General features: G+C 39.3%; 1 protein-coding gene and 1 pseudogene across 1 annotated transcript in view; both read right to left on the bottom strand.

Annotated features, from left to right (window-relative positions):
* Positions 1-10,162, bottom strand: part of LOC128579516 (leucine-rich repeat-containing protein 37A2-like) — a gene marked incomplete at its 5' end in the record, with an annotated part of 30,576 nt that extends 20,414 nt beyond the window's left edge. Inside the window, 3 exons of the mRNA XM_053581571.1 lie at positions 4,863-4,943; positions 5,606-5,677; positions 10,071-10,162. Coding sequence (XP_053437546.1) covers positions 4,863-4,943; positions 5,606-5,677; positions 10,071-10,162 — 245 coding nt within the window. The remainder of the gene's footprint in view (positions 1-4,862; positions 4,944-5,605; positions 5,678-10,070) is intronic.
* LOC128579515 (calcineurin subunit B type 1-like) lies at positions 853-1,752 on the bottom strand (annotated as a pseudogene).
* Positions 10,163-16,348: the final 6,186 nt, after the last annotated feature.

The raw sequence follows: 16,348 nt of genomic DNA on the forward strand, positions 1-16,348 counted from the left end.
AAATCATGACTGCCTAAGCTAGCTTCTGGCCTTTATGTATAAAATCACAACTGGTAACTTACACTTACTCAGGGACATTCAATAAATGCAATGGCTCCTAGTTGTAAAGTAACAGAATGAAGCAGCCATAAGCACTGTGCAGTTATCACGTGCACAGAAGAACTAGCTCTTGGCAGTAGCGCTGAACTATACTTTCTCCTCAAGGAGAGGCATATTAAAAGCTGCTCAGCAGTGAGACGTAGTCCCTGGAAACATATTCTTAAGTATAAATAAAGTTACAGACTCCTTTGTTACAAAAATGTAATTAAGGTAAATAATAAGACATTAACAAATGCTTTGTCAATCTCTCAAAGGAGAAAGCACAGGAAAAGGAAAACAGCTGGCCTAACACCGGGCTCAAATTGTACAATCTCCTATCTATATATAAAACTGTGTGAAATAAAAACATAAACAAACAAACAAAAATAAACTGTGTGAAATAAAAGTAAGGATGTTTTATGTTCTGCTTGACACTTTTACTCTATTTTGTTTCTGAATCAAAGTATATTAAAGCCAACCTACTACATACATAGAAAGCTACATATATCACATATAAATATTTACATATGTATATATACTTTCTTGTTATAAAACATGAAGAAAAATAAATTAAAAACCCAACCCTTTCCCTTTCTCCACCACACTGATATGCTCTTTTCATGTTGCTGTTCTTCAGACTTTAAAGTGCTACACTGAGTTATTCAGAGAGTAAGAGTTCAATAACACTTGGTTGGCTTCATGAGGCTCATGTTGGAAAACGTGGCTTCAGAGAGAAAAATGCTTCCATTTGAATACACAGAAAGCATTGCTGGGCATCTTGAGCAGATCTTCAGAGATGGATAAGAAAGCAGAAGTGTTGGGTGGTACTCTTTAAAAAGAGCCACACATCTACCACCATCTTTTTGTGGATGTCTAGGCCACCTACAACAGCACAGAATTCTTCAAAGGATATTCTTCCATCTCCATCCTTATCTGCATTTATTATGGTTTTGTCTACGATTTGCTGTAACTGTGTATCTTTCAGATTGTTCCCCACCATCATCTTCAACACCTGGAAGAGTTCCCCATTGGAAATCTAGCCATCCTTATCCATGTCATAGATAGGAAAAGCAAACCTTAACTTCTGCTCCTTATCTCCTTTGACACTGAACTGAGAGACTCCCTCGATAAATTCTTTGAAATCTACTTCTCCATTCCCATCTGTGTCGAATCTATCTATTACTCGCTGTACTAAAGAATTCTGTTGTAACTCAGGCAGAGACATGAACTCTTCCACACTCAAAGAACCAAAACTGTCCAAATCAAGCTTCTTAAATCTTTTTCCTAACGTTTTAATTTCATCTGCACCAAAGTTTGAGCACATTTCCAAAGGATGACTTGCCTCATTTCCCATTTTGCTCGGCGGGTCGGAGGCTCGCTGGAGTGGAGAAGTGTCGGCGCTGAGACGGGCTCCAGGCCAAGGAGGCCCAGCTGCGGCCCGTGTCGCCTGCGGGGAGGGGGTGGCGTTTGGTGGAGGGGAGGAGGCGTTGCAGGGCCCACGCCGCCTGGTGACTGGGCACGCGAGGGACCGGGCAGGGCGGGGTGGAAGAAATTAAGGTCGAGATTCACAGACCGAGAACGCGGGAGGAAGAGACGGCGACAGGGAGGAGAGGCAGACAGGCAGAAAAGAGGGGGAGAGGGCTGGGTGGCCGGGGCTGCAGCCGCACGCTCACGCTGAAGGCTCTTGCTGACCCGCAACCTCAGGTGCGACAAAGGCGGAGGGCGGGAGAGGGAGGGGAGGGCCGAGCGCAGCAGCGCGCGGGGCGGAGGTGGGGGGCGCGCGCGGGCCGGCGGCGGGGGCGGGGCTTCCGGGAGCTCCGTTCATCCGGAACCCGCGTGCCCGGCTCGGCTGCGGCAGGTGAGGCCTTCTAAGGAGCTGTGGTTTGTAAGGTTTTATTTTAGTTCACAACTCCCCTTTTGGCCAAGATCCGCCAGAGGCAGCATCGATGGTCAAACTCTTACTTTGTTCTATTCGTTGCCAGTGAAAGGAGTAAGCGGAGATGAGATGACACCACAGCACTCTACCAAGGGGCGACAAAGTAAGATTCTGTCTCAAAAAAAAAAATAATAATAACTAAAAATAAAATCTTAAGGCTCCCCCCTCCAGCTGACTAATTGGACCCCCCTCTTGGCCAAAGGGCTGAGTTGCTAGCCCTAAGAGCAGAAGTCAGAAATGCCTCATCAAGCCCCCTCACTTCTGGGAGACTCATTAACAGGCCTGAGGCTATAGAGGACAAAACTGTAGGTCCTCTGCTTGCTTAACAGTTCACTGGAGTCTAGGTATCTGTCAGATGTGTTGTCTCTAATTAACAGATGTCCTTAACTTAAAGGAGCCCAAGCCTTTAGCCCCGGGGTCCTCAAACTGCGGCCCACGGGCCACATGAGGCCATGTGATTGTATTTGTTCCTGTTTTGTATTTTTACTTCAAATTAAAATTTGTGCAGTGTGCATAGGAATTTGTTCATAGTTTTTCTTTTTTTTTTGAACTATAGTCTGGCCCTCCAACGGTCTGAGGGACAGTGAATTGGCCTCCTGTTTAAAAAGTTTGAGGACGCCTGCTTTAGACAAAGCTTCATTTCTTTAACCAATTACAAATCAAAGAGTTTTAAAACCCACCTATAACCTGTAAACCTCCATTTTCAGATGTCCCACCTTTTTAGGCCAAACCAACTTACACCCTGCCTTGTATTGATTTATGACTTTACATGCAATTCCTGTCTCCCTGAATTGAATAGAAGCAAACTAATCCAGTCACAATGAGTCCACTTGCTCAAGGTTTCTTGGGCATGGGTCCAGGCCATGGTCCTCAAATTCAGTTCTTAGAATAGACCTCTTCAAATTATTTTACAGAGTTTGCCTTCTCTTCTGTTGACAATGTTCAGTGAAGGTGCTGAGTTCAAGACATTCGTACTGATGCAACTCAATCTCCTGGTGGAGGGATCTAATGAATCTGGTTCTTTGGTGTGAGGGCAAAAGAAAAACAGACCCTTGTGTTCTTCCTCTATGCAAGGCATCAGTAAATTAACAAGGGAAGAGAAGAGGTCCCTATAAGACCAGCCTCTGTAGAAACTGTTAATCAGTTCCACACACACCCTAAACCCCTCCCTCTAACCCAAAACGAATGGCGTGAAATTAGACTTCCAAACCTCAAGACAGGTGGACAGTCTTTCCCAAAGTCAAGTTTAGAAGAGGATCTTCACCTTGAGTCTAAAATTTCCTTCAGGCCATAGATCATATATACCTACCATGATCTGCTTGTGTCACAGAGAAATTATTGAATTTTGAGCTGAAAGAAAATAAAACCTACATAGCTTTTTTTTTTTTTTTTGAGACAAAGTCTTGCTTTGTTGCCCTTTGTAGAGTGCCATAGCAAGACAGCTCATAGCAACCTCAAATACTTGGTCTCAAGTGATCCTCTTTCCTCAGCCTCCCAAGTAGCTGGGACTACAGGTGTCCACCACAACACCTTGCTATTTTTTTCTTTTTTGGAGAGAGGGTCTCATTCTTGCTCAAGCTAGCTAGTCTCGGACTCCTGAGCTCAAGAAATCCACCTGCCTCAGCCTCCTAGAGTGCGAGGACTACAGTTGTGAGCTACTGTGCCTGGCCCCTCTACATTACTTGTTGAAGGGTTGTCAGGAAAGCAAGTATATGGAATTAGGCTAAAGTAATGTATTTTCTTTCTGAACATTTTTTGCACTATAGCTTAACATGAACACCATTTTCCCCCACAGTGCAAAGATGCCCACAGATCATTCTTCATAGGTATGTATTTTTAAGAAAAAATAAGGTTTGGTGTGACAGGGAGAGAAGTGCCCTATGGCAGATTTTCTGGAATTCTTTCTGCTTTACCATTTATTTATTATTATTATTAGTTTTTTTTTGGCCGGGGGCTGGGTTTGAACCCGCCACCTCCAGCATATGGGGCCGGCGCCCTACTCCTTTGAGCCACAGGCGCCAGCCTGGTTTTCCATTTAAAAGAAACTGACTCTGGGTGGCACCAGTGGCTCAGTGCGTAAGGCACGGGCCCCATACACCAAGGGTGGCGGGTTCAAACCCAGCCCAGGCCAAACCGCAACAAAAATAAAGAGCCAGGCGTTGTGGCGTGGGCCTGTCGTCTCAGGTACTTGGGAGGCTGAGGCAAGACAATCACCTAAACTCAGGAGTTGGAGGTTGCTGTGAGCAGTGTGACGCCACAGCACTCTACCGAGGGCAATAAAGTAAGATTCTGTCTCTACCAAAAAATAAATAAATAAATAAATAGAAAAGTTAAAGAAACTGACGCCGAGAAAACATCCTTCCCCTTTTGCACCCTGGAGGACTTTGTGTTACGCTTCCTTCTTTGTGGCTGTATGCTGTATACATTTCAGCGGTTAGAAACCGTACATGAGTAGGAATCAAAGTTATATTCAAACGTAGGATTTCAAGGACAATTCACATATCAAAGCAGCATTGCTAGGGCTCCCAAGACAATGCTAATTTGAGCATTACTTGCTTGACATCTTTTATCACCCATACCAAAGATCATTTCTAGGGAAAGCAGAGCATGTCATATGAAAGTTACACAAGTCTCCTGGCCCCTTTGTCCCTTAGTTTCCTCACCTGAAAAAAATGGATGGATCCTTTCTCTGAAATATAAATATAACTTTAAAAAAAATTAAAACAGAAAAATTGGATAGATCTTAAGATATGCTATTCAGAGTTCATAATGAGCTTATACCTAGTTAACTGATAACTGAATGATTCTTTTACACAAAGCTTTTTATGTGTTCATCTATTTAACTTACACCTTGTGTAAAAATTGCATTCCATGCCACGCCTGAAACGTTCTGAAGCTCAGTTCAGTGATTAAATTGCAACCAAGATTTCTACAAAAAACAACAAGAAAAAGGAAAGACATAAGCCGATAAAGAAGAAGAAAAGATATTCTTTCAGAGCATTTATCATTTGGCAGTGATTCTAACTTCTATATGACAAAACATAACCTCAGTACTTTCTCCGTACATGATGGAAATTTTGCTGTAGAAGATATTGGCTCATGATTTATACTTTCATATTTACTATACATGCAATGTGTAGATACAAACCAGTGAATGCTCAGCCAATACTTGTGTTAAGAGATCTTTATTTCTCTACGACAGAGTTTTGCAACTTCAGTGCTATTGATATATTAGCTGTATAATTCTTTGGGGGATTTGTCCTGTACATTGTAGGTCAACAACATTCCTGGCTTCTGCCCACCAGGTGTCAGTAACATACCCACAGTTGTGACAACTGAAAATGTCTCCAGGCATTGCCAAATGTCGTCTGGGTACAAAATCCCACTAGTTGAGACCATTGTTCTATTATGATCCCCTCTGATCTGTGTAATAATTCTCACACTAATCTTTGCTAGAGATTAAATGAATTTGCTATATAATTTTAGTAACTTTCTACTAGTAAAATTTTAATCATATTTCAAAATGAATAGCAGAGGGTTTATAAGCTTAATAAAAGTTCCAAATGTAATGAAGTTCTATTTGTAACTTACACATACTGCAGAAATGGTAGTGATTCAAAGGTACGTCTTTCAATAAATTGGATTTTATTGCAGGATAAATCTCTAGAAAAAGTGAAAGGAAGACATTGCCTTGATTCGATACCATTAGTAGGAACAACTAGTAGAGTTTAGAAAGATAATAATGAATATGTAGCTTTTGTCTACATTCTAAACTTTTGGACTTGTATTTGAACTTTCCATAGCCTCCTAATGCTCCCTGTATTTCATGATTTTCACCAATAAAATATGCAACTGTATATCTTAAAAGATTTTGGATGTAATCTTTCCCTGGGCAGCAGGAGACTTGATTAAACAACCTTTTGTAGCCTCATCAAATTCTAGATTAGAAGCTTCAAGTTTTTATTTTTCTTTCTTTTTTTTTTTTTTAATTTGGCCGGGGCTGGGTTTGAACCCGCAACCTCCGGCATATGGGACCGGCGCCCTACCCGCTGAGCCACAGGCGTCACCCAAGTTTTTATTTTTCTATATAATTTCTAATATGAAAAGGAATAACCTCACATTTTACACCTTTCTGGTTTAATTCTGTTTTTCTAAGCTAGTTCAATACCAAAAGAGATAAAAGCTATCCCTTCACATCCTTTGAAAGGAAGTTACCCTTCTAATTAATACATAACTTTGAACTAATTCAGAATTATACCATATTAATAGAAATTCATTTTGGTTTTATATTGCCTTAATATTCCATGAAAGCAGTTTTTTCGGTGGTACAGTGATGGGACGTACCAAAGGCAACACGGAACTGGATTTTTATTTGAAAACACCCCTTAACTATAGTTGACTATTTCTCTTGACTCCAGTTTATCCCTCGCTCTTCACCTGGCTGTTGTCACTCTGTTCTGACTGGTATCTCTTCCTTCTAAACCAATAGTTTTCAACCTGTGGGTCGCGACCCACAGGAACTGTGTATTAAAGGGCCGCGGCATGAGGAAGGTTGAGAACCATTGTTCTATACTATCCTGCACACAGTTGACCAGATGAACTCTCCAGAAGTGATTCTCAAAGACCAGCATATAGGAATTTATGAAAGATGCAAATCCTTGGCCTTACTCTAAACTGACTGAATCAGTAGCTGTGGAGTTGTAGTCCATAACCAAGGCCTAACAAGACCTCCAAGTGCTTGTGGTGCAGACTTAAGATGGGCGTAAAGCATGGTGGTATAGCATGGTTTCCTGCGATGGCTTTTGCTTGGCATTCAAAGCCCTAGAAAGTCTGGCTCCAGTCTCCTACTCTCTCTCCTTGCACTCTACAGGTACTCAAAGCATTCCTCAAATACTTTGCTGTATTTTGCCTTTCTCCCATTTCCGAAGTTTAGACTATTTCCCCCCAAATCTGTCCCAGGAAATCTGTCTAAGGATATCTGATGGCCTTCTGATAGATCCTGTTCTAGCAGCATTGCTCTAGGAACATCTTCTCTGATCCAAACTCAAGTCTTTTCTCCTCCTTCTGTGCTCCAGAAGCAGTTTGTCCCTCTTAGTGCCCATAGCTATGTCTTCTTTTCAATGTAGTTATTTTTGCTCCCATTTCTTTTAAGTATAAACTCCTTGAAAGCAGGGATTAGGTCTTGCTCATCTGCAAGCCCACTGTGTTTAAAATTGACACATGAGAATACAGTAGAACCTCTCTAAGCTGATCACTTACTGGACTATAACAAACCAGGCAACATACAGTGGTGGTCGGCATAAGGAACTTCCACTGAGCACATGTGGCGCATGTCTGGTCTGTGAAAATGAGGTAAAATTATGGAGGTGGTCAACCATGGAGGTTCTACTGTATTTATAAAATGAGTGAAAAGCTGAGAACGAGGAGAAGAAGAAAAAAAACTATTTTAAAAGAAATGCAATTTTATTATTTTGTATCCTTCTTCTGAGCCTTTGCAACCAGCCCTTTGTCATCCTCTTAGTGCTTGTGGCGTTATGGTTGATGCTTACATGTTTGTTTCCCCTGTGAAATGTTAAGTTCTTAGAAGGGTAGGAATCCTGTCTTACTCATCTCTCTGACTCTAATATTAGGCAAAGTGGTTGGCATATTCTCTTTGTTTTTTTAATTGGTTGGCATTTTTTAAATGAATGAGAATATATCCTAACATGAAAGATTAGCTTACAAAATATGCATATTTCATTGTGGAAGTAAGGAAGGGCCTACTCCATTGAGCAATTACGTCATTTACTTTTTTCCGAAATGTGGCAGAGGTGCCTAAGAAGACCAGTACCAAAGTGGTCATGCCTTTAAGGCCTAGAAGGTTAGATCATTCAAAGGACTATTTTTAGTGTCATGTACCTACTTCCCTTAAGTCTTCTACATTTGAAAGAAGAATCTATTTACTAAAGAGCAACATTAGTGAGCTTAATAAAGATTAATGATGTACACACTAATTTTTTTTTTCTTTTTTGTAGAGACAGAGTCTCACTGTACAGCCCTCGGGTGGAGTGCCGTGGCGTTACACGGCTCAAAGCAACCTCTAACTCTTGGGCTTACGCGATTCTCTTGCCTCAGCCTCCCGAGCAGCTGGGACTACAGGCGCCCGCCACAGCGCCCGGCTATTTTTTCTTTTTGTTGCAGTTTGGCCGGGGCCAGGTTTGAACCCTCCACCCTTGGCATATGGGGCCGGCGCCCTACTCACTGAGCCACAGGCGCCGCCCGATGTACACACTTCTTGACCACAGTTCTTTGCCGTGGGCAAAGGATAAAACTCAGACTTTCATGGCAAGGGATATAGTATCTTCTTAGAAATACATACTATGCAAGTATTTATTGGCGGGTTCAAACCTGGCCCCGGCCAAACTGCAACAAAAAGAAAAAATAGCCGGGTGTTGTGGAGGGCACCTGTAGTCCCAGCTGCTCGGGAGGCTCAGGCAAGAGAAACGCGTAATCCCAAGAGTTAGAGGTTGCTTTGAGCCGTGTGACGCCACGGCACTCCACCTGAGGGCGGTACAGTGAGACTCTGTCTCTACAAACAAACAAAAAAAAAAATTAGTGTGTACATCATTAATCTTTAGAAATAAATACTATGCAAGTATTCCCTCCTTGGCAATAAGGCAGGAGAAATTTTCATTTTGTAATTTGGGAAGAATTAGGAGCATTGGTAATATGCTTATTCATTGTAAACATTTCTAGTTATACCATTTAACCATAATTTAAACAACTTTTTTTTTCTTTTTGAGGCAAAGTCTCATTCTGTTGCATCAGGCCAGAGTGCCATGGTGTCAGCCTAGCTCACAGCAACCTCAGACACCTGAGCTCCAAGCTGTCCTCCTACCTCAGCCTCCCGAGTAGCTGGGACTATGAGCACCCACCATAATGTTTGGATAATTTTTCTATGTTTTAGTAGATACAGGGTCTCACTCTCAATTAGGCTGCACTCGAACACATGAGCTCAAGGGATCCTCCTACCCTGGACTCCCAGAGTGCTAGGATTACAGGTGGGAGCCACTGCACCTGTCCTTAAACAACTATTTTCAATAAGAATATAGTAATTTCTGCTATGAAATCCTCACTGCCAGCCTATTCTCTTAAATATATATATTTACTATATGATTAAATTAAATCATATCTATATGATTTTAATATAATGTTCTTATATTAAATATTTAATATTCTTTAATATTTTATATTTTTAAATATATTTATTCTTTATAATTCATCTGCTTATTTAATAGTTAAATGTTAATTTAATTCAGATTAAATTATCAAAAAATTCTGGATTAATGGCATTCAAACTAGTGTAGATGGTCTATATTTTCCTTTCCTTTCCTTTGAGCAACAACTTAAAGTTTAATTCTTCTCATGCTACTAAACCAACTTTTTCAAATCCTTTTCCTTTCTTTCTTTTTCTTTTTTTTTGCATTTTTTTCTCCGGGGCTGGGTTTGAACCCACCACCTCCAGCACCTAGGGCTGGCACTCTACTCCTTTGAGCCACAGGCGCCACCCAAATGTAGCCTTTTCCTGAAGGCTAAATAGTAATATTTCAGGCTTTGTAGGTCACATATGGTCTCTGTTGCATATTCTTGTCTTTCTTTTTCTTTTACAGACCCTTTCAAAATGTAAAAAGCATTCTTAACTTACAGGCTGTAAATAAAAACACACTGTGGATTAGATTTGCTCTATGGGGTGTAGACTAAATATAAATATAAGCAGATGATATATAAAACTTATAAAACAAGGTTCAATGGGTGTCAATAATTGCTCAGATGTTATTACCACTTTTTCCTTATAAGCAAAGTTTTTTTCTATCCGTATTTTATCTATATGATTTTTAAAACTAAAAATGCACAGAGATGGGCTAGAGACAGGCTAAAACTCTACACGGATTTAGAGAACTGCAGCATTTTATTGATGAAAGAAGTTTTAGAGATTATCTAATTTGAACCCCTTATTCACTTTACAGATCATATCACTAAAAGCTCATAAATAAATATGATTAACTAACTAACTTACAAATACTGGAGGGATAGCAGGCCTTCAAATGAATCTTTATGTAATTCGGTCAAATGATTTTCACTGAGAATTCTGAAAAAGGATAAGGTTATTTGTTATTTCTTTTTTAAGATTTTATTATTGTTTCGGGTTAATCTGAGGGCACAAAGAAATAGGTTACAATGTTTGCATTAGTTAGGTAGAGTTCCTCTTATAATTGTGTACTGCCCCCAAGAAGTGTGCCATACACTCGAACATTGGGCCCATTGAGTGGGAGCACCTCCATCCTCCTCCTTCCCCTCTCCCTGCTCCCTCTTTCCCCATCCCAGACCTTGAATTGATTTGAGTTTTTCTCTTATGTGGGAATGTATCAAGTTATCTACTGGCCTCATGTTAGTATTGAGTACATTGGATTCTTGCTTCTCCACTCTGTGATACTTTACTAAGAAGAATGTGTTTCAATTCCATCCAGATTAATACAAAAGATGTAATGTCCCCATCTTTTTTAATGGCTGAATAGTATTCCATGGTATACATATGCCACAGTTTGGTATATCCATTCCTGGGTTGGTGGCATTTAGGTTGTTTCCACATTTTGCCAATTGTAAATTGAGCTGCGATAAACAACGTAGTACAAATGTCTTTATGATAGAATGATTTTTTTTTCTTCTGGATACATGACTAATAGTGGGATTGAGGAATCAAATGGGAGATCTAATTTGAGTTCTTTGAGGATTCTCCATACTTCTTTCCAAAGAGGTAGAATTAGTTTGCAGTCCCACCAACAGTGTAAAGGAAGAGGTTATTTCTAAATAAAAATGCAAACTATTTGCCATATAGGACTAACTCCTATCTGTGGAGGAAACCTGGGTAATGGTGCCAACTGAATACACTAATTCTTATTTAATTTCAAGGTGGCAACATCTGCTTTGTTTTCATTCAAACCTTTCTTCACATTTTCCTTTTTGTGTCCAAATCTCTACACACACACACACACCCCTACCCACTATTCCCACCAAATTGTATATTTAATGCCTACTCCCTAGATCACAAAATCCCTGTTAGAACCTAACACTGGTTCTAATCAAGACCAGCAGAACTGCCATTTCCTCATCTCTTTCCCCCCAATTTTTTTTTTTTGTTGTTGTTGCTTTTTTTGAGACAGAGCCTCAAGCTGTCATCCTGGGTAGAGTGCTGTGGCGTCACAGCTCACAGCAACCTCCAACTCCTGGGCTTAAGAGATTCTCTTTCCTCAGTCTCCCAAGTAGCTGGGACTACAGGTGCCCGCCACAACTCCCAGTTATTTTTTGGTTGTAGTTGTCATCGTTGTTTGGCAGGCCCAGGCTAGATTTGAACCTGCCAGCTCTGGTGTATGTGTCTGGCGCCTTAGCCGCTTGAGCTACAGGCACGGAGCCCCACAATGTTATTATTAAAGCACCACATGGACCTATGTCAGGTTACAAGTGAAGTCAGTAGGCTTTTCCTCCCATTTAAAAAATGTGTTTTTTTTTTCGAGAAATACAATGTGCATAAAATGCATATAACTTAAATGTTCCGTTTAAATAATTGTAAAGCAGGTACCCATGTAATATCATCATGTCAAGAAAGAGTACCATGAGCATCCAGAAGCTCGTGAGGCCCTTTCCAATCACAACCCTCTCTCTTACCTCTGAAGATAACCACTATATTAACTTTTATAGTAATTTCCTTGTTTTCAAAATATAGTTTTACCTGTTATATGTCAGTCATACACAACATACTTTAGTTTTGCCTCTTCCTGAACTTTATATAAATGGAATCATATTACAAGGGGACAAACTTTAATGGAAAATAAAACGACATCTCTATTTTCAAAAATGAAAACTCAGAGATCACCTATACAAGTTGAACTGATGACACACAAACTACTACTGTATTTTTCCAAAATAACTTATGTATCTAAATTGACTGCTTTAATAAATTAATAAGAAAATGATAAAAACAATTCAAAAGGAAAATGGATAAAGGACAGAAAACTCAGAAGAAACACAAATGTTCACCAACTTTTAACAAATAAAGGTATTTAAATTCAAGAGTAATCAGAAAAATTCAAATTCAGACAGGACCCTTTTTGTTCACCCATCATATCAGCAAAGAGTTGGAGAATAATCAGTGGTAAAATGCTGTCATATTCTGTTGACTATAGTATAAGTTGGCACAACTTTTTGAGGACAATTAAAATTTAATACCTACATTGTCTTCATATCAACCATTCCATTTCTAGATATCTGTTCTACAGAAATATTTGCCCAATTTCACAAAGAAGCAGCAATGCACCTAACAAGAAAACTGGACATAGGAGGGTGTCGCCTGTGGCTCAGTGAGTAGGGTGCCAGCCCCATATACCGAGGGTGACAGGTTCGAGCCTGGCCCCCAACAAACTGCAACAAAATATAGCTGGGCATTGTGGTGGGCGCCTATAGTCCCAGCTATTCAGGAGGCTGAGGCAAGAGAATTGCCTAAGCCCAGGAGTTGGAGCTTGCTGTGAGCTGTGATGTCAGGGCACTCTACCGAGGGTGACACAGTAAGACTGTCTCTAAAAAAAAAAAAAAGAAAAGAAAACTGGACATAATCTAAACATCCATCCATAGGGGAATTATTAAATAATTCATGCCACATCCATAGTATGGAATCCATAATATGGAATGATGCAAGAGTTTAAATGAATAGGGTAACCCTCTAAGTGCTGTGAAAGAAAAATCTAACATGTATCATGAAGTGAAAGAATCAAGTTGTAAGATGTTACCATTTCTATAAAACAAAAAACGTTAAGGCCACACAAAAAATTTCTTTTGCTATATGTAAATATGTATGTAGGCAAATACTTGGGAAAAGGTCTGGAAGGATATACACCAAACTTAGGAGTAGTGGTTACCTCAGGGACCAGGCATCAGGGCACAAGGAGGGTTTCCATTATACCTGTTATTTTGTTTTTATATATTAAGAGTATAATGTGTATTACTTACATAATAAAAAATACATTTAATTGACTCTTTCTAAGAAAGCCCACCAAATTTAATTTTTAAATAATCATAGAATTATAATCACCAGACATTGATTTGAGATGTGGAGGAAGAAATACCTTTCCTTAAAAGTGTTGACCTCAAAATTCTGGACCAAGAAGGATCTTACAACGCAACTAAGTTGTAGAATATTAATAATTGAAATCTCATCATATTGAGTATTACCCTTAACAAATATGAAGTGACCATTCTTATCCTTCCTTACATTTGTTGGTTTAATGCCTATTGTATCTGCTAATAGATTTGCAACGTCTGCTTTTTTCTGATTACCATTTGCCTGAAATATGGACGACCATCCTTTCACCCTGAGTCTATATTTATCTTTTAAGGTAAGATGTGATTCTTGTATGCAGAAAATATCTGGCCTGAGTTTTTGTATCCAGTCAGCCAACTTTGCCTGTTAGAGGACAGTTTAAGCCATTCACATTAATGGAGAATATTGATAAGTCTGGTAAAATTTTGGGTATTGAGTTTTTCAAAAGTCCAGTAGACATTTTTAATCCTTTCACCACTGTGGAAGTTGGAGTTTGATCAAAAGTTTCTGAATGAGTTTACTTTTGTGGTACAGGATTGGGCTTATCATTATGGAGGATAGCTCTGGGAATATCCTGAAGAGCTGGTTTGGTTATTCCAAATTTCTTCAACATGTGAATGTCATTAAAGTATTTATTTTAACCATCATAAATGAAACCCAGTTTACCTGGATATCGGATTTGGCATTGAAAGTTTGTTTTAGAAGATTAAAAGTCGATTATGTATTTATTTTTTGAAAACCTAGACCTAAAATCAGCTTTTAGCACAGTTTCTGTCCCTGGCAATAGCTTCTACAGGACTTCCTTAGGCCTTCATCTCCCAAAGGATTGGAATCAACCAGAGCCAGTGGTAGAGACCATCCCTTAGCCTGAATCTCAGGGAAACATGATGACAATGAATCTTGCCTACCTCTAGTTCAGCAGAGTGGCCCTCTTGTTAGACAATCTTACTTCATGACTTTACGATCAATCACATTTCTTCATACATGGGCCATGTCTCTTCTTCAACAAATCCTGATTCAGACATTTTCAAATAAATATCACTCAAAAAAATGGAGAACTTGATTTATTGTCATGTATTCAGTTTTGCAAAGGGTTTGTACTTATTCTTCCATCCTGGAATATAATACAGACATACATGGTCCTTTAAGCAAATTATATATGCCAAGGATATGAATATTGTGCATGTACATTGGCATAATAAATGTTTTTCATGAAATCAGGTTTTCTTCCATCTCTTTTTTTAAGAAAATCATGTTGTCTCAAACTATCTTCTCAGCATGCTGTTTTTCATAAAAATACACTTCTTAAAATGTACTAAATTGCTGAGGCTATTGCAAAGAACAATGGTATTTTAAGTGTTAAATTGTGATTCGAATGACAAGAATATTATTTTTTTTAAAGGGGCAACCAAAAAAGAATCATAATGATTGAAGAATCTGGTTAAATGGATTTTGGGTAATTGAAGTTTTATTGTACAACTGCGTTTTACACCCATTTTCTCTAAGTGGTTGTGAAAAGGGACATTTTTTCACCACAACTTTGTAAACTTCTGTTTTCTTATTTTTAAGTCTGTTTTGAAATGGTACTTAAGTATTCTTTTAATTTTTCACTCATGTTCTTTTTTTTCATTAAGTCATTTGTACACAAATCATGAATACAATTTTGTCATGATGGGATTCAATGTCTTGATTATCTGTAGAAATTGGAGTGCTTACATGCGACTAATTAACATAGTCTTCTGGTTTTACTGAAATAGAAGTAAAAGTCTTCCCAGTGTGATTGGACAAAAATTGTTTGAGATTTGCTAACTTGGATACATCTGACTTTTCAGGAGACATTCCTCTTTAGTCCTGTGAAATCTCAGCTCAAATGAATTGTCAAATTCTTCTGAGGCCTAGGTTCTGCTTTGAAAGACAAGAGATGTTTGGTCATGTGCTGGGGGTTCATGACTGCAATTCAAAACCTCTCCTAAGTTGTTATTCCAACTGTGGCAGAGTTAGTTAAGATGGTTCCAAGTTATTTTCATTCAAGGGTAGTTGTAAGATTTAATGTTGTTCTTCAAGAGCAATCATGAGTATGTTCTCTATGGAGGTTTTTAAAAGAATTGCCCTATTTTGAAATCACAAATTTTCCTCTTCTCTATCTGACTTTTAAAATGGGTGCAATAGTTCAAATTAGTTTGGAATTAGAAAACTCAATAGCCTAACCCCCAAATGGTTAGCTTTTGTGACAATAAGCCTGAATCACAATCATCCAGGCACATGTCTAGTAGAAGATACGATAGAACAGGCAATGCCTTGGAATCGATCTATTTTTTTTCTTATTACATCTCTGACAAGAATAAAAGTATAATACTAGAGTGACATGAGGACATTGATGTTTTTTGAAATACCTTAGATTCTCACTTGAGGTTGAGTGGCGTTCTCTTGTCCTTTAATGGCACCTTTAATAGCAGGTGTCAATTAAAAGGAGTGGGCTAGTCTTTATAGGCAGTGAAAGGAATCAGAACTCCTTTTAATACGTCTGAATTTCTAACCAGTCATCATTGCCATTCCGGCAACAACCCTGTTGCCTGCATAAGAATGGAGGCTTACAGGAAATGTGATAGGCTGACAAAATACATGTACTAACAAGTCAACAGGATGGAAATTTTGGAGCCAACAGGGGATGATAATATTATAAAAACTACACAATTCCTCTCTTGACTCATGGGAACCAAGAGTACCACAATGGGGCAAATGCTAAGAGTGAGAATCCTGGAAGGAAAGACACTCTGAGTAACAACTCTAATAGTGGGAGAATGGAACAGACAAGTCTCCAGGGTCTTTATGTAGTTCAAGAGTGTCATCACTTCCTGCAATAGAGACCTCCCTAGACTAGGAAAAAGAGAGGGCCTCATGTCGAGAGCTACTGCTATGATGGAAGAGTCTTCCCCAGGTGATGGAAAAAAGAGGGACCCAAAGTCTGGTGAGGATGAGGCATCAACGAGCTAGGGAGATGGAGAAGAATTAGAACTAGCTGGGAAAAATACACTGGGTGGGGACAGAAGTATGAACAAGGTCGCCACAAAGAGATAAAACAAGTAGTCAGAGCCACACACCATTTGGAGGACTACTCTGGAGGGGCAGCACTACCAAGCCAAATAGCAATAATACGGATGAAGAGACCAGCGATTGCCAGGTCAAAGGCACACCAAGTGGTG

This window comes from Nycticebus coucang, unplaced genomic scaffold (assembly GCF_027406575.1).
Source record: "Nycticebus coucang isolate mNycCou1 unplaced genomic scaffold, mNycCou1.pri scaffold_60, whole genome shotgun sequence".
Taxonomy (NCBI): domain Eukaryota; kingdom Metazoa; phylum Chordata; class Mammalia; order Primates; family Lorisidae; genus Nycticebus; species Nycticebus coucang.